Source organism: Narcine bancroftii, chromosome 2 (assembly GCF_036971445.1).
Source record: "Narcine bancroftii isolate sNarBan1 chromosome 2, sNarBan1.hap1, whole genome shotgun sequence".
Taxonomy (NCBI): domain Eukaryota; kingdom Metazoa; phylum Chordata; class Chondrichthyes; order Torpediniformes; family Narcinidae; genus Narcine; species Narcine bancroftii.
In genome coordinates this window covers 66,055,298-66,073,630 of record NC_091470.1, presented here as the reverse complement: position 1 = coordinate 66,073,630, position 18,333 = coordinate 66,055,298, and the positions used below count along the sequence as shown (strand labels likewise).

General features: G+C 40.4%; 1 protein-coding gene across 4 annotated transcripts in view; it reads right to left on the bottom strand.

Annotated features, from left to right (window-relative positions):
- Positions 1 to 18,333, bottom strand: part of LOC138753660 (armadillo-like helical domain-containing protein 4) — a 69,806-nt gene that overhangs the window by 50,162 nt on the left and 1,311 nt on the right. For 3 of the 4 annotated variants that reach the window (XR_011351339.1, XM_069916911.1, XM_069916913.1), the window contains exons 2-4: positions 11,508 to 12,728; positions 8,252 to 8,518; positions 4,646 to 4,915 (exon numbers count right to left, since the gene is read on the bottom strand). Coding sequence is in view for 3 of the 4 variants with exons in the window: in XM_069916911.1 (XP_069773012.1) it covers positions 4,646 to 4,915; positions 8,252 to 8,518; positions 11,508 to 12,675 (1,705 nt within the window). In the remaining variant the exon portion in view is untranslated. The remainder of the gene's footprint in view (positions 1 to 4,645; positions 4,916 to 8,251; positions 8,519 to 11,507; positions 12,729 to 18,333) is intronic. The other variant, XM_069916912.1, reaches the window with a different exon arrangement.

Sequence of the window (18,333 nt, the reverse complement as noted above, 5' to 3'; positions counted from 1 at the left end):
GGGGCGCTGAACAAAGTGGAGATTCTCTGCCTAACTGTATACAAAATGTCAAAGAATTTCATATATGTTACATTCTAAATGTAGTGTCACATGACAATAATGGAACCTTTACCTTTAATCATAAGCTATTACACCATCACAAAAAGACCACTCTACACTACTGAAATGCCACTTTCTTTTCTTGCACGACTAGAACAGATAACATTTATTGTCCATCTCTCTTTTTAATATTTATTATCTCTTTCTGTGTGGTAATTTAAAGTAAACTATAGGAGTTGTTATTTTTTAAACATATAACTGCTCAGAAAAAATTGGCTGCATTGCTGAAATTGATGGTCCACTGGTGCAAACCTGGGGAGAGAGAGCAGAGAACAGAGGAACAGCAATTCCCCACAGGGTCCTGCCGTCCAGTCCTGCCGCCCAGTCCTGCCGCCCAGTCCTGCCGCCCAGTCCTGCCGCCCAGTCCTGCCGCCCAGTCCTGCCGCCCAGTCCTGCCGCCCAGTCCTGCCGCCCAGTCCTGCCGCCCAGTCCTGCCGCCCAGTCCTGCCGCCCAGTCCTGCCGCCCAGTCCTGCCGCCCAGTCCTGCCGCCCAGTCCTGCCGCCCAGTCCTGCCGCCCAGTCCTGCCGCTGTCAGGTCTATGCAGGCTTGAAACACTCTGTTAAATGAATCAATGGTGTTTTATTTTTCAACCACAGGGTCTAGGCCCAAGATGGTGGTGCCTGTGCTCAGCAGCAGCCACGAAGGGTTGCATGCTCTGGGGAGCATAGAATTGCAGCAGTAATGTGGAGAACAACCCCCCCCCCCCCATTGAGAAGGAGAAGCAGAGGAAACAACCCTAAGCCCAGTGACCATGGTGGCGGACCAGCAAGGGGCTCTGCGATTGAAGGACACACACAGGTGGCTAGCTGTTGGTGACTTGCAGGCAAGGAACTCACACAGGCTGTGGGCTGCTGGTGATGAGGTCAAAGGACTCAACTAGGCTGTGGTCTGCTGAAGGCTTGCTCATGAGAACCAGATACAAGATCCAGGATTCAAGAGGGTGCTAAGGGCGAGAAGGGATTCTGAAGGGCCTCAGACATTGAAGACTTCCTGATTATGCTGGAGGTTTGGATCTGGAGCTCAGGTTGTCCATGGACCAAACAGGAATCAGTCTGTCTGCAGAGGCTGTGGGAGCGCTGGAGGCATCATCCTGGTCTCTCAGTAACTCTGAGGGGACTCTCTTTGCTTTTCTTTCTCTAACTGCAAGTAGCACCGGGCAATGCTAATGCTGTCTTTGTCTGCCTTATGGCAGAATAAAGACAATTTTGTGTAATATTACATTTCTGTTTTATAACATGAAAATAAATATTAACTGATCTGCTACAGCAAGAAACAATTTTGTTGCATTTTGCATTTATGCTTCTGACTTTAAACTCATTATCATTATTTCAACATGAAAATGTCCAGAAAATAATTGAGTTGTAGTTTAAAATGAATGTGACTTGGAATTTAGGAGTAAAATCCATTTAAAATGAACCCCAAAACTCGTTGGTATGATTTTCTTTTTTAAATTTAAACTTTCCACTAAGGATTTTACCCAAATCTTTTATTAGCACTGTCTGTTTGCAGAAGCAAGGCCATAACTGGATAAAATGTTAGGGTAAGTAAAATTATAGTGCACATTTTTCCCTTATATTACTGAATTCTTCATTTATTTATTCCCACTTTTTTCCTCATGAATAATTACTTTGCAACTCCTAATTAATGTTGTTATGGTTACTGGATCAAATGTCATCGGCAGAAGAGAATAATCCAGATTATAGCAGACTATTCGAATTTGCCTATTCTCAGGCAAATTATCAGTAATGACGAATCTTCTTCGTCATTACTGATAATCGAATGAAAGGTGATATGAAACATTAACTCTGGATCACTCTCCACTGATGCTATCTGATTTCAGCATTTTTCAAGTTGCAAAATCTGCAATATTGCTTTTATATTAATTGACCAGAAAATTCATAACTGACTGAGAAGTTTCACAGATCATTTTCAGATTTAATTAATAGGCATGAAAACAAATAAATAAGAGTTGCTTAACAATGCATATATGGTTGGTTCCACTAAATACACGATATGAAATTGCATCAGCACATTTACCCTATCCATAAAATTCACCCCATTAATTTTGATGAAATGGGTTTTGGAAGCAAAGTACAATGGCTCAGCAAGGACTTCTACTTCAGATTATTAAAAGTTCTTAAGTTGCATGTGATTGTATAATTAAGTATTGGGATATGGGCACACACCAGAGGATAAGACACACCAGATGAGCATACTGAACTTAGCCCCAGTGCCTGCCAGAACAGGTGAATGGTTTGACAAGTGGAGCGGTTGAAAAATATTAAAACACTGTAATCAAATTTAAAAAGACACAACACTGAAATATAGTCCAATAAGAATGATGTTCATGGATACAGATGTCAATCACAGGTAGAATTAGTGTCTGAAAAGGAAAAAAAAATTAAAAATAAAGGAAAATGGTATAAAAATAATTAAAGATCTATTTTATTTTATAAAGCAAGTAGATTGGACAGGAATAGAAAGACAGTGTGGTGCATAAACCAGCCTCTGCTGTGAACGTTAAAACCTTGACCGAAGGCAAGGGATAAAAAGGAGAAAAAATTGTAATAATGTCAATGGTAGCAAAAATGATCCAAAAAAAAAACTGAAAGTAGTTTACTGTAAATTATCAAGTGAAACAACAAAGTGCATGAAGTGGGAGCACACAAATATCCTAAATGGCTGTGAGAAAGAATAAAAGGAGTAATTAATTTGGTTATACTGCTCAGGAGAAAATCAAGAACTTTTCCTCTTCATTTTATCCTAGATTTATTTTAACCACAGGATTGCTCTTTTCATTTGAATGTCTTAATTTAATTTTTCAATGACAGTACGTCAGTGCATTTTAGAAATCTACTCATTATATATCACTTGAGCAGATTGCACAGCCACAGACAATCTGAACTCAAGCAGAGCCCAAGGACTTGTGATCATTTTGATGTCTGACTCAACCAGACACAATTTCTAATCTTGTCAGGCTCAAGTGGCATAGCAAGGCTGTCGACGTAATAACTACCACACAGGCTCAGGACTTCATCAGTTCAGCAGCTTTCCATGGACTTTGCTTGGGGTTGTTCCCTCACACATAACTGCCCAGCTCAGAGCCCTTACCAGCCTCATTTTTCTTGTTGATCCTTGATTCACCACTACACAGACAGCCCTGGCCTGGATAGTTCATGCACACTATTACCCTGCAATGAATGTTAAAAGATCTTTTATAAATATTGGTCCAGTTCACTCAGACCTGATCTACATTGCTGAATTTCATTGTGGATAACCAAACTCTAGAGATTTATCGTTCAATATAATGTTTGAGAAACAAGTACAAATTATTTTGAATTTGCAGGTTTGAAATAAGCAGTGTACAGTTGCAAAATAAGGGGATTATAGGACTGAGGTGAGGAGATGGTTTTAATAAAGAGAGAGATGAAAGTTTAGATTTCTGCAGCCAGAAGATGTGGAGACTCAATCAATGCCTGCATTCAAAACAGAACGTTTCTCACTACTGGTGAAATCAAGGAATAGGGGGACATGGTAGGAAAGCTGCAGAGATAAAAGACCACAATGAGTGGGAGAAGACTTGAGAGTACAAACCATCTAGTCCTGCTCCTCTTTTTTATGTTCTTATTCAAGCTTTAACACCTCACCAAACTCCACACCTTCCATCTTTTAAGATTGTCTAATGCATAAATAACGCAGCACTAAAATCATCTCAGGGTCATCACTGAATAGGCTCTTGAGTCTGAGTTTCTTGTATCAGAGTTTATCTTCTTTTAGAGGCCTAATCAACAAAATTGATGATTGGTGCTTGCAACATAACGAATCTAGAGTAAATTAATTGTAAAAAAAAGCACAAGAACTGAAATGACAGGATGGGAAGGAGAAGGTTATAAGTTGGAGAATTACAAAGAATAGGCAAATCTTTGCAGTGATGAGAGCAGGAAAACACCTGACAAATTGTTAAAAGCATACAACATTAATGGTTTGATAAATTACAACACATTATAAATCAACGGGCTCAGGTCACTTCACTGGGCTGGAGAGGAATTAATTATGAACAAAACTGGATAAATGGCAATGATGGATTGACAAATAACCACATAAACTGAGGTAAATGAGAGAAACACACAAAATGCTGGAGGAACTCAGTGGATCAGCAGCTTCCATGTAAGGCAAAAGATAATCAACATTACTCACAAAACTGTGGAAAAGAAAACTGAGTTTATGAAGTGAAACAGAGTTCAGAATGTATAGATTCTGGTGATAGTACAGATTCTATCACCAATGTGTATATGTACATATGTACAGATGGTAGTGTAGGATGACTGTGATTGGCTGAGAGCATAGCCACACCTACTGGCAGGTCTTAAAGGATTGCTCCTAGCCAGACCAGGTCATTCTGGACTGGTCAACCTACTTGTGATATGCTCCAGTCTTTTAGTTAATAAAAGTCTTGGTTTGGATCAACAAGTCTTTGGTTCTTTTGATGCGCATCACAACATATATTAAAATTAAATCCATAAATTGACAAATTAGTAGTCATACCTTCGGAGTCTGTTGTGTCCAACGTATATGTTGGTGGCTCTGACTGCATTATAGATGGTGACGTGGTTACTCCCAAAGTTGACATGTTATCACTTAATACAGGTGGTGAAAGTGAAGACGTAGCTATCGTTGCTCCCATTGGTCTTGAGATAGATGTTTGTAAGGTTGCATGACTTGTTTCAGTATTTAATTCAGCTGTGGTGGCAGATATATTTTTTCTATTCAGATCTACTGATTTCTGTTCCAATGATGTAGTTGCACTCACCCCTGCTAAAAATTAAAAATAACTTCTTTAAAAAATCACAATACAGATTAGCATGGCATGATACAATCTATCAACAACAAAATGAATTATAGGTATTTGGATTAAGATGAATTTGGATTAAGATCAAGTCAAGTTTATTGTCACAAGAACAACCCAACGAAACAGCAAAACATGCAGTCATACAAACAAACATAACATGTATAAAAACATTATATATATCTGCAGGGCAACACACACACACACACACAAATTACTATTGTTTCATAATATGAGAGTCTGGCATAGATAGTGTGAGCAATTCCTTTGGTTATTCAGTATTCTCAATGCCCATGGGAAGATGCTGTTCCTCAGCCTGGTGGTGCTGGCTCTGATACTCCTGTATCTCCTTCCCAATGGGAGCAGCTGAAAAATGCTATCAGCAGAGTGGTAGAAGTCCCCAATGATTTTCCACAGCCTCTTCAGATAACAATCCCAGTTGATCAATTGGGGGAAGGGAGACTCCAGTGATCCTCTCTGCCACTCTAATGGTCCTGCAAGTTGACCTCCAATCCATTTCTTTGCAGCAACTATGCCACACTGTGATGCAGCTGCCCAGGATGCTCTTTGATAGATAGATGGTAGTGTTGCGCGACTGAGAGCACTCAAGACCAGAGAGAATACAACATGCTTTTATTCATTAAGAATGGCACACATGGTCTGTGGACTGAACTGGGGTTTTGTCGGGGGTCCAGGGTTTATATCGGGATATTGCAGGGGCAGAGTCAGGGGAGGAGCCAGTCCTTAGAGCATCGCACCAGTAGTGAATTCCCAGTTCACTACATTCACCCCTTCCTTTTGAATGAAGCCTTGTTGTGGAATTGTTCAGTTGGTGTGGTATCTCCTGGTCCAACACCATCGCTGCCAAGACTCCAGAGACATCGTCTTTCCCTTCGCTGGAGTCACTCCCCCCATTTGGATCCTCGTGCAGGCAAGATGTCAGGGGCCTTGAGGCGCGGCAAGGTGGCCACCCTCCTGCTCCTCCTTCTTCTTCTTCCACCATTGTAGATGGCACAGAATTTAAATGCCGGCAAGATGGTGGAGACCACATGGTGCAGCAAGATGGCTGCACTCCCTCCTCGCCAGTTTCAAAATGCGGCAGGATGGCCATCAGATTTTCCCGTGTTGCAGCCCCGCAGGAAGGCTATGGCGAACAGCACTGCCACTGGAAGGCTGGGGGTTTGGGTTTCAGGCTCGCCTCATTCGGCCCATCGGGAGTCGCACACACATTGGACCTCTCAGTGCTCCCCCTCATCCTCCAGACTTTCATCCAGTGCCCCTTCTTACCACAACCGGAGCAGATAGAGACTTTAGCTGGACGCCAAGTTTTTGGGTGCTGTTGCCGACCGCAGAAGAAGCATCCCTTACCTCCCGAGGCCATGAAATGTGTGGCATCACTCCAGGATGCAGGTTCTCATGAAGGGTGCTGCCGCCTTCCAAACTGTCAGCCCCCAGTTGGGCCATCTCCAGCGACTTGGTTAGTAGTACGTTTTCAGGCAGTGCCGCGCTGCCTTTCTCCGGCAACCGCTGCCAAATGTATTTGAACTGCACCCCAGTAACCAGAGCATCCCAGATCTGCTCATCCTCCTGTTCTCGAGCCATGCCATCCTCATGCCCACAGTTCCTCGCAAGTGTTTGTAGGATGAAGACATAGTCCTCAATCGACTCACCAGGCTGCTGTTTCCATTGTGAGAGTTGATGCCTCACTAGGACGATGTTTTGGGGCCTCATGTAGCGGGTCTTCAGCTTCTCAACAGCAACTGCGAAAGTCGTACAGTCCCTGATGATCGAGAATCCTTTAGGTCCTGATGCAAGAAAGGAGCTCATCCGTTGAGAAGACCTCTTGCGTGGCCGACAGATACATTTGGAAGCACTCTAGCCAGTATGCGAACTCTTCCGGGGCCTCTGGGGACAGAGGGTCGATGAGGAGCATCATAGGTTTCAACAGCACTTCCAACCCGTTCTTTATTGAATAAAATTGTAGCGCGACTGAGAGCACTCACGACCAGAGAGAGAACAACACGCTTTTATTCAGTAAGAATGGCATACATGGACTGAACTGTGGGTTTGGCAGGAGCCCAGGATTTATATCGGGATATTGCAGGGGCAGAGTCAGGGGAGGAGCCAGTCCTGAGAGCATCACACCAGTAGTGAATTCCCATTTCACTACAGGTAGGCACTAGCCTTGCCTGCCACAGACTTCTTAGGAAGTGCAGTCCCTGTTGCACCTTCCTGACAAGTGAGGAGATGTTGTTTGCCCACAATAGGTCACTAGTTAAATAGACTCCAAGGAACTCTGTCCACTCTGTCCACTGCAGAGTTATTGATGTGTAATGGAGGGTGGTCATTCCTGGTCCTCCTAAAGTCCATGATCATCTCTTTTGTTCTGTCCACGTTGAGACTCAGGTTGTTACTCTTTCACCTCTTCTCTGAGGTGTGACTCGTTATTGCTGATGAGGCCAACAACTGTTGTGTCATCTGCAAACTTGATGACACTGTTGGAGCTGAATCTGGCGGTGCAGCTGTGGGTCAGTCGCATGAACAGGAGTGGGCTGAGCACACATCGGAGATGCGTTGTGCTCAGTGTGATGATGCTCGACATTCTGCTAACGACCAGGACAGACTGTGGTCTTTCCGTTAGGATGTCCAGAATCCAGTAACAGAGTGGGGTGTTGAGTCCCAGCGAGGACAGCTTCTTCACCAGCCTCTGGATTATTATTGCTGAAGATCAAGTAACAACAAAATTATGCAGTTTGACTGTATAGTACATTATACTTTGGCTTTTCCCACTCTAAATTAAGTCATGCAGTGCAATTACAAGTTCACATGAGAAACCAATAGATCACATAATAAAATTATTGACTTGCATGAATGCAAAGAGGATAATTATTCCAGTTTTGCTTAATATTTTATTAGTCACAGCAAACTACTTCATATTTTTCTGATTGAAAACTACACATCTAAATGTCTATATATCTATATCTACCTCTATCCATCTATCTCTATGCATCTATTTCCATCTCTATCAGGGGTTCCCAACATTTTTATTCCTCTGTACCCCTTGGGCATTTTTATAGGTTCCCGTGTACCCCTAGAAATTAAGAATTAAAAAAAACACGACATTGTGCAATCTGACTGCAGATTACAACACCATGTATTGTACAGTAGTGGTTATTCTCTCAGACCCAATGTACTCCCTGAAAAGTGCAAATGTACCACTGGGGGTACTTGTACCCCAGGTTGGGAACCCCTGATCTATATCTATATATAGACATTTACTGACTATATCATGGAAATGTGTGTACCTTCTGATTCAAGTTCCTCTTCTGAGCTTGATGGTGGCCTGGTGGCTCCTACAGCTGGTCCAGTTGTGGTCAGGAGCAGCATCAATGTTCTATCAGTAGAATTGGAAACTCCTGCAGAAGTTTTCTTAGCCTTCTTTGATATGGCTTGCAGTCCAGTCATTACTCCAGTGATTGCCTGGCTTATCTTTGTACCTGATTCTATTGTATGCTGGAACACCAGTTCGGTTGGAGTTACGGATGGCATTTCTTTTGTTGAGTCTGTGTTTACTGTAATGATAAAACAAAATAATTCTACGTAAAGCTTGTTAGGTCTGCTTTGTTCATGAATGAGTGAGACAAACACCAGGCTGAGTCGAAATCAGGGTTCTTTGTTCTTTATTACCGGATTGTAACACTTGCGACTAACAATGTTAGTCGGAGAATGCATTCTGCCGTTATCAGCAAAATGGTGATTTTTTATACCCTTGGATACATGCTTAGAACATCATCATATCATTACTTGTCCAATGACTAAAACTGTTGCTATCCTTTCCCTGCTAGCTTCCTGCCTCTCAATCCATCAATGTCTCTCTTATCTTGTAAGTACAAGGATGCATTCACATCTTGTTACAGCCCTGTACAGGGCAGGGTAACTCCTTACACATTCCCATCTCATGATGTTTTACCTTACAAGCTGCAACATAAAATATATATTTAAAATACATAGAACATCATATGGAAGAGCCCGACTTCAGATGAAATATGAAACAGGATAAAGACTACTGCACAACATCATGAATAAAAATTGTACAAACAGGCTCATGAGAAATAAGAATCTGAGATGCTTTGAGTCACTTATAATCAGTATAGTCATTTCATAATTTCACTATAATTGAGTGGGTATTGCAAATAGCCTGCAAGTGTGTAGAATAAAAGCAGCATATACAGATTAAATGGTGTTTTATTTTCAAACTTCATAAACATTAAATTGTGGACAGAGCTCAACATCCTCCAGAAAGGAATTTTAAAATTTCTCAGTGCTATATTCAGATTGGTAGGAAGAACACAAGTACTACAATGCTCTACTTGAAGGGGCATACAAAAATAAATATTGCAACTCTCGTGGGGGGGGGGGGGGGGTAAGCAAAACAGGCATCTGAACTAGAGTAAAAGGAAGCAAGCTATAGCTTAGAAAGTTAATTATATAGATATCGACATGTGATTCAAAATTGACTTTCACCAGCAATAATGACTGTCTCATTTCGTCACTCAGGAAATTCAACTGGATGCCTCCTGGTGCGATTCACCCCGCACAATGGTTTCAATTTGCAATTAATTGCAGGTAGGGTAACCCACAAAGCAACCTGGAAAAATTATTTGAGGAAACAAGCCAAATATAAAGAACAGGTGGATATCAATTTCAAATAATAAAGTACAGTATCAATAACTGTCTCAAAAGAAACTTGAAAAAAACTGAATGCCCACCCACAAGAAGTATTTTGAATATTTGTAGCTAAGCATGGTATTTGATCCCCTTTGTAATCACTCAATTAACATTGATTATTTGTCATGGATGCTTAATTTAATTGTAACCTTACACTAAGTTTGACAAGCAGACATTCTATTTACTAGAAATAAATAGCACAAACACTGTGGAAGGTGGAATCATTCAGTCATGCAGGTGAAATTATAAGAAGTAGAGTGGAATCTGAAAAAAGGAGTGAGAGGATGTCAAATTAAAAGGAACTGCACAGAGAGCAAATAGTTCAGAGGTATAGAGGCTAGTGTAGCAGTTAACATTAGGGTAGCAGTTAACACAAAGCTATTACAATGCCAGCAACCTGGGTTCAAATCCAGCACTGTTGGTAAGGAGATTGTACTTTCTCCCTGTGATTGCGTGGACTTCCTCTGGGTGCTCTAATTTTTTCCCAGAACATATGGGGTTTGTAGGTTAATTGTATATTTGGGCAGCACTGGCTCATGAGCCGGAAAGGCCTCTAAAATTAAAAAGTTTAAAAATATTAAGAGCAGCCAAAAGAAAATTAGTATGATTGTTAGTTATTTATCAAAGACAAATTAATTCTCAGTCAGGTATAGATTTCTGTTGAATTTGCACTGAGGAGTATGCAATCAACATTGTTGAAATAAAATGCTGTATTTAAATGAAAATTTATTTTTTTAAAGCTTTCAGTGAAAATAATGTATTACTTGAAAAGTATTGAAATGGATCTAAGAAGTAAGCAAATTAATTAAATGAGGTAATATAAATGCTGCAATTTTTGCCTCATTAACAGTCATGTTTGCAGATCAGAATTCAAGAAGTCAGCCAAAGAAAGATTAATAACATTGTTTATGAAATCACCTTCAATTAAGTCAATGAAGACTTAAGTTAATGAAGATGATTCTGTAAGATGGGTAAAGTACCTATTTTTTAAAAAAAAATAAATATAAAAATGCTACCATTGTTTTCCCTCAACTTTTTTAAAAAGTTAAACCAGATTCAAACCCAGGTCACTGACTTTATAATAGCATTATGTAAACTGCTAAAACACTTCAACACAGAAATAATTAACATTCATTAAAGCAAAATACATGTTTTTCATCTTACCTTATCTGTGGACCAAGATTTCCAATCAATATCAACAGGGTTTAGATTTTGTTCCTTATTTGATTGGTTTAGAATCTGATGTGTGATTCTCCAGCACAACACTGAGGAATCCAAGCAAAACTGCAATATTGCAACGATATGTAGATTGGTAGGTTAATTGACTGTAGTAATTGTCCCATTTTTGCCTGTGTGCAATGTTTCTAATGTGTGTCATTTGCTGAGGATGTGTGGGAACAAAGTGAGATTAATGTCAATGGGTGATTGATAGTTGGCACACACTCAGTAGACAAGGGGCTTTTTCTGTGTTCTATGACTCCATGAATATTCCAGACAATTTTTGAAGCTAACTCCATTTCTTTCTTAAACCATAGTCCCTTGCTGCATAAAAATGTTTTCATCAGATTAACGAATGATCCTTATTCAATCTCTCCAATTTCTCATCCCTTCTGTTTATGGTAAAAGTGTCTCAATACAAAAAGACAAAATCCCCTTTTCAGTTCTCTAAGCCCCAACCTCTTCTACTCTAAAGAGAAAACATCTTAAGTTTATTCACATCACTCTCATCCCTGAGATTTTAGTAAATCTTTCTGCAATTTTTTTAAGCCAATAATTAATTTACTTTATGCAAGATTATCATTATAAAATACATGTTTATATGTATATTTGTACCTTCCAAAATTGGCTGCATAGTCAGATGAGGGGTTGACAAAGTAGATTTAGCAGCAGGAATCCCATTTGTCATTGTCAATCTTTCACTTAATCCTTTAAACATTTTTTTGGTGGTTCCAATTATAGCTGCTGTTCTGGTTATTTGTATTGTTTGAGCAGTCTCCGTAGTGGTATCCACAGAAGTTGATGGGACAGTCGCTGTGATGCCTGTGTCCTTGATTGCAGTTGTAACCCGAGGTGTGGTTGTCACCTGAAATGTGTTTGGTGCTTTGCTGTCCGTTACTGCACTTCCTGTTGTTGCCATTATTTCATTTGTTTTTTTACCAGCACTTGGAGTGTTTGCTTTCCAAATGAATGAATTGCCCACTGGCTCAGTGGTTACTGTTTCTTCTTTACTTACATATTCTGCAGTTGCATTTGTAAATTCTGAGAAATTTAGCATTTCTGAAGTCAATACTGTGGCATTACTTACAGTTTGAATGGTCCTACTAATAAGAGCCAAAGCTGTGGTGACATTTTCACTGCTGGAGTCAGTTGTTCCTGTTGTCTCCCCACTACCGTTTTTGGTGATCATCTTGATCAGAGTTGAAATAGTAATATGCTCAGTCATTTGTTCATTGTTCTTTGTTCCTCCAGTTTTCTCTGTGTTATAGGTGGCTGTATCATTCAGTTTGACTTTTGTTGTTATGTGAACATCACTGACACCAAAAGCATGATTAGATGTAGAGTTGGTAGATAAGGCTTTTTGTATAGTCTGTATATTTTTGTTAAATTTGTCATCCTTTGTAGATATATTCAGTGGTTTCTGAAATGGTGTCATTGTTGGAGTAGTAAGTAATATATCCAGGCTCGTTAAGGTGATTACATTTTCATTACTGGTTTGCCGTATTTCTTTCATATCATCTATGCTAGTATTTAATTCTGCAGTAAATGTTTCTAAAGATTTTAAACTATTACTAGAAGCTGTGGAACTTACTCTTTCCCCACTTAGTGCTATGTCATTTGTCACATTACTGTCCTCATTGTAACTTTTGATGTCTTCTTGCTTTGCAGTAGAAACATCAAACATCCTTCTATGGTGTTTTCGAATACTGAAGCATCTTAATTCTGGTATACAAATTAGGATGGCCAAGGTAACCATACAAATGTAAAATTCTGTTGATTGCATTATTACCAAATGTAAAGTTAAGAAATCACCTGTTGAGATCTAGCCAAAGGAATCTGAAACAAAAAAACAAATCAATTTTATTTCCAAAATATTATGGAATTTCATAGTATTAATAGAATTAAAACCAATACTTTTCAGATGCAACACAACATAACCGAGCTCTCACAGTAATATGAAGATTCAAGAGAAAAAAGGTATTAAAAAATTCTGATGCATGAAAAATATTCCTTGCATAAAAAATTTAAATTGCACAAGTTCAAACCAAAACAAGGATCTTGGGGTGCAAGTGCATTGCCTCTTGAAAATGGCAATTCAAGTGGATAGGGTGTTAAGGAAGGCATTTGGAAAGTTTGCCTTCATTCTTGGGGCAATGAGAATAAAAATGTGGAATTCATATTGCAGCTATATAGAGCTTTCTTTCAGTTACAATTAGAGTACTGTGTGCTGTTCAGGTTGGATGTGGAAACGTTGGAAATAGTGAAGGGGTTCACCAGAAAGTTCTCTTGATTAGAGAGTATTAGCTGCAAGGAGAGGATGGACAAATTTGTATTGTTTACTCTGGATTGTCAGAGATTGATGGGAACCTGACAGAAGTATATAAAAGTATGAGAGACATATATAAAATTGATAGTCTTTTTCCCAGGATGGAAATTTCAAACACCAGAGGGCATAACTTTAGGTAGGCGGCAGCAAAGCTTCACACCCAGAACTCAATGCTTTCTGCACCTGATATGATCACCTGAACAGGAAGAACCACTGTGTAGCACCACGTCTCCTGATGATTCTCTACTGTCAGTAGCCGAGGATGACATGTAGACTGCCTTCAGGAGAGTGAATCCAAGGAAAACATCTAGTCCGGATGGAGTAGCAGGTCAAGTACTGTAAACTCTTGTTGACCAACTGACCAATGTATTCACAGATATCTTTAACAGCTCGTTCCAGCAGGACATGATACCCACCTGTTTCAATCAGGCTTTAATCATGCCCATGTCCAAGAACAGTGAGGTAACCTGCCTAAATGACTACTGACCAGTAACACTAGGCACTTTCAAGCAGGGAAAACACCAGTCTGTAAAGGTGAAGGTTCTTTGCCCTTATGGCTAAAGACTTACCTTTCTGAATGCGCCGTGGCCGGCTCCGAGGTGCCGAATCCATCCTTTCTTGGGGAAGGATAATCAGTGGACCACTACACTCCACTGCCTGACCTGAATGTACAGCTGCTGTGAGCAGCTGGTTAGGGACGGGCTAATGATTCCGTCAGCCCGTGATCTATCTCCCCACTCACCCCTCTCCCTCCATGAGAGTCGTTGAGGCAGCAGGGTCTATTGGAGCCAGTGGGAACAATCAGGGGGTAACCAGTGCAGGCTGAGAGCCACACTGAGCCGCTTCAGCCTTCAGGGCTGCTCTCTGCATCTCAAAATGTGGCAGAGCAATGGCTGTCTTCCCTACCCATAATCCCCCATGCAACTGGAACAGTTCTGGGAACCACAGAGTGGTTCCAATTGTGTGGGGGATTATGGGTAGGGATGACAGCCATTGCTCTGTCATGTATTTATGACGGGTGGCGCTACAGAATCAGTTGCCCTGCCTCAATTGGCTCCGGAGGGCGCTACTAGGTGCCTCTCAATATGAATGGGATGCTGGAGCGGCCTTTTAGGGGTGATTTCTGAAAGGTAAGTTTTAAGTTTTCGATCCGATCTTGTAGCCGGCCTCCAGGTAAAGGCCTGATATGAAATGGCCTACTCACATCCACAGTGATGAAGTGATTTGAGAGGTAGGTGTTGAAGCATATCAGCTCCTATCAGAGTGGAGATATAGATTCATTCTATTTTGTCTACCACAGCATCAAGCCTACAGAAGATGCCATGTCACTGGCTTTACCAACGCCCTGGATCACCTGGATAGCAAAGACGCATGCAGCAGGATGCTCATTATCATCTACAGTTCAGCATTCAACACAGTCATCCCCTGAAAACTGATCTGCAAACTCTAAGACCTGCACCACAATACTTTGAGGAAAGGCTAAGGTTCAAAACGTCAGTAATACAACTTTACCTCCCGCGAGACCTACTTAGGACCTCCAGCATTTGTGTGTGTTTTACTACAATCACTGCATCTGCAGACTTTCGTGTTTCACTCAATGCCCCACTGTATGATTGGATCCTGGATTTCCTCACCTCCAGACAAAAATCAGTGAGGATTGGTAAGAACAATCCTTAACAATCTCCATTAGTACTGGAGAACCACAGGACTGAATTCTTAGTCCCTTGCTCTTCTCGCTTTACACATATGACTGTGTGGCTCGGATAAACAATCACACCATCTACAAATTCTGTCGATACCACAGTAGGGGATTGTATAAAAGAGGGAGATGAGCCAGCATACAGGAGGCAGATTGAAAACTCCCTCATGGTGAAGATCTGATACTTCACGAGATGCTGAGCACAGATATTCAGTTTATTTTTGGCTGTATTTTACATTAATACTCTTTAACAAAGTATAGGATTGCAGTTTAAAATATTGTTATTTAAAAGGATAAAGAGATGACATGTATTTTGACAATTTATTTAAAAAAGTTTATGTACAGAAAGCTATTGTGGGTACACAGTCTGATTTTTTAAAGCAGTTCTCATTGAGCCAGTGTATCACTGTAACCCTTCCCCAACCCCATTCTCCATGGATCTGAGCTAGCTGAGAACATAGTATACAGATTATTAAGACTACAGTAATAGGAAAAACAGAAAATGTTTATTCTTCATAGCTGTAAGCAAAGCAACTCTTCCAGGAAAACATACTGGACAAGCAATCTCATAGCAGGCAGATAAAAGAAGAGGAAGGAGTGGTAGTTGAGAGGTAGAGTTGGTATCATCTGTAGATTCAACTGCTTCATCAATGACCTTCCTTCCATAATTTGCAACTCCACAGGAATTAGCATCAAGACATGGACAACGTTTTGGTATCGGCTGATTAGCAACAAGTAACATTTTTGCCAATAAAATTGACAGGCAATGATCATTTCTAAAAGAAAGTCTAACCAGCTACCTTTGTTGTTCATTGCAATCAGTGAGTTTCCCACCAATACTTCTCCTTTCTAAGGGGTCTGAGAAGATTTGGCATGTCATCAGATACTCTCCCAATTTTTTTTACAGATACACTCTTGAAACTATACTGACTGGTTGCATCACAGCCTGGTTTGGAAATTGAAGTGCCCAGGAATGCAGAAAGTTGCAGTTGGTAGCAAACATAGCCGGATCCATCCCAGGATCTGACCTCCCAACCTTTGTAGATATCTACGTGAGGTCCTGCATCAAGAAGGCAGCCAACATCATAAAGCACCCCATAACCCTGGTCACAACCTCTTCCCACTGCTACCTTTGATAGAAGCCTGAAACCAACACCTTTAGGTTCAAGAACAGTTTCTTTACAACAGCTATTCATGTCTTGAACCTTCTGTGATTACATTAATTATGGACTATTCTAACAAGACAAAATAACTACCTGCACTATTGTGCTATATTTTTGCACTAGAATTAATGTATATATTTATTATCTATCTCATCGAGTCCACGCTGCTGAAGATCCAGCTGCGCTGGGTGGGTCACGTCTCCAGAATGGAGGACCATCGCCTTCCCAAGATCGTGTTATATGGCGAGCTCTCCACTGGCCACCGTGACGGAGGTGCACCAAAGAAGAGGTACAAGGACTGCCTAAAGAACTCTCTTGGTTCCTGCCACATTGACCACCGCCAGTGGGCTGATATCGCCTCAAACCGTGCATCTTGGCACCTCACAGTTCGGCGGGCAGCAACCTCCTTCGAAGAAGACCGCAGAGCCCACCTCACTGACAAATGACAAAGAAGGAAAAACCCAACACCCAACCCCAACCAACCAATTTTCCCCTGCAACCGCTGCAACCGTGTCTGCCCGTCCCGCATCGGACTTGTCAGCCACAAACGAGCCTGCAGCTGACGTGGACATTTACCCCCTCCATAAATCTTCGTCCGCGAAGCCAAGCCAAAGAAGATCATATATATGTATTGTCACTTTTAATTCAATTAAGTCCACTCATAACTTTTTCTTACAACTATCTGTTCAGCTGCAGCAAGTAAAGTTTTGGTGAATATGTACATTGTACAATGATTGTGACAAATTCAATACTATTATCAAGTCAAGTTTATTGTCATCTGATTGTACATACAACCCGACGAATCAGCATTCTCTGGTCCTCAGTGCAAAACCTGCAGACACACGCCCAGACTTAACACACACACAGTCAAACAGTACATTTGCAGCACAGTATTTCAGCTATACAAATAAATAAATAAATTTTGTTTTGTACATATGAGGGTCATGAATGGTTCATGTGACTGGTTCCTTTGGTCTCACGGCCCATGGGAATTATCATTGACAAACTTTAAACATTAATGGAGTCTAAGGATCAGTGGCCAATGCAGGAAACTGGTGCTGAGGTAAAAGATAAGCACGGCCTTATTGAATGGTTGGACTGAAAGTTCTACTCCTGATGCTATTTCTTATGATCTTATGTAGAGAAGACTGGCCTTGACCTCATTTGCACAATAAAGGAGGAGAAGAAAGGTAGGATAATGATGAAGACGTTTGAAAAACAAGGACAAGGATCTTAATTTACTCGCTGGAGTAGAAAGAAGCAATAGATTTAGCAAGTAGGTGTTTATAGATTGAGAGTATTAAAATCGCAATCATTTGTGATTCCTTAAAGAATTCATCACATTAAATACAAACACACAAGAAAAGAAACAAGTCTCGAAAGGACACAAGCAATGTTTTGTAAATGGAAGGGAACAATTGTTGAAATGAAAAGAGATAAAATGCATACAATAATGTGGTCCATTTTAATAGTGAGAATGTGTAACATTGCTTGAACAGTCACAAAAATTGATGGTTTAATGTTAAGATGCTCAGCTATAATTTACATGTGGATGAACAAAATGCTTACATTTAGATATGAATGTGAAGAATAGTTTGATTTTTATTATTAATGCTTAATTTTAATTGTCTTCTGTTGGTGCTTTTGGAATAACACACAAGTACAGGAAACAATGCCTTAAAAGGAGGGAAAAGGAATACGTAGAACTGGTGAGAGAAAAACACATACATTTGGTTAAGGTTTACTAAAAATAGGAAGGCAATATCAACAACATTACTGAATTTAATCTGAATGATCCAGAATATTCTGTGACAAATAGGTTTCAGGTCACCATTCCTTACAAACAAGAGGTTTTTTTTAAATACTTAAAATATGGTGCCACATTACCTTCAGAGAGAAAGTTGAAAGTTACCTGGAAGAAATAAGAACGTTTTTACATCAAGGTCCTTTCCTAACAGCTTGCTTGAGTGCCTTGATTGTGGTCCAAAACAAGCAATTAGACTGCCATAAGGATAGAGAGAAGCAATGATGGGGAGGAGATAATAATGTAACAAGTTTCACTCCAAGACTTCAGCTTACATTTATTTCCTGATTTTATCTGTATTAATAGGAAGCATTCAATCAAGTAAAGAGTACTTGCAGGGTTGTGGGGACAATCAACAAAACATTTATTGTTTCATATTTTGTTTTTTTAGTAACTGCAGTGAATGCAATACTGACAAGGGGTCTCCATCATTCACATGAAAATCGAGG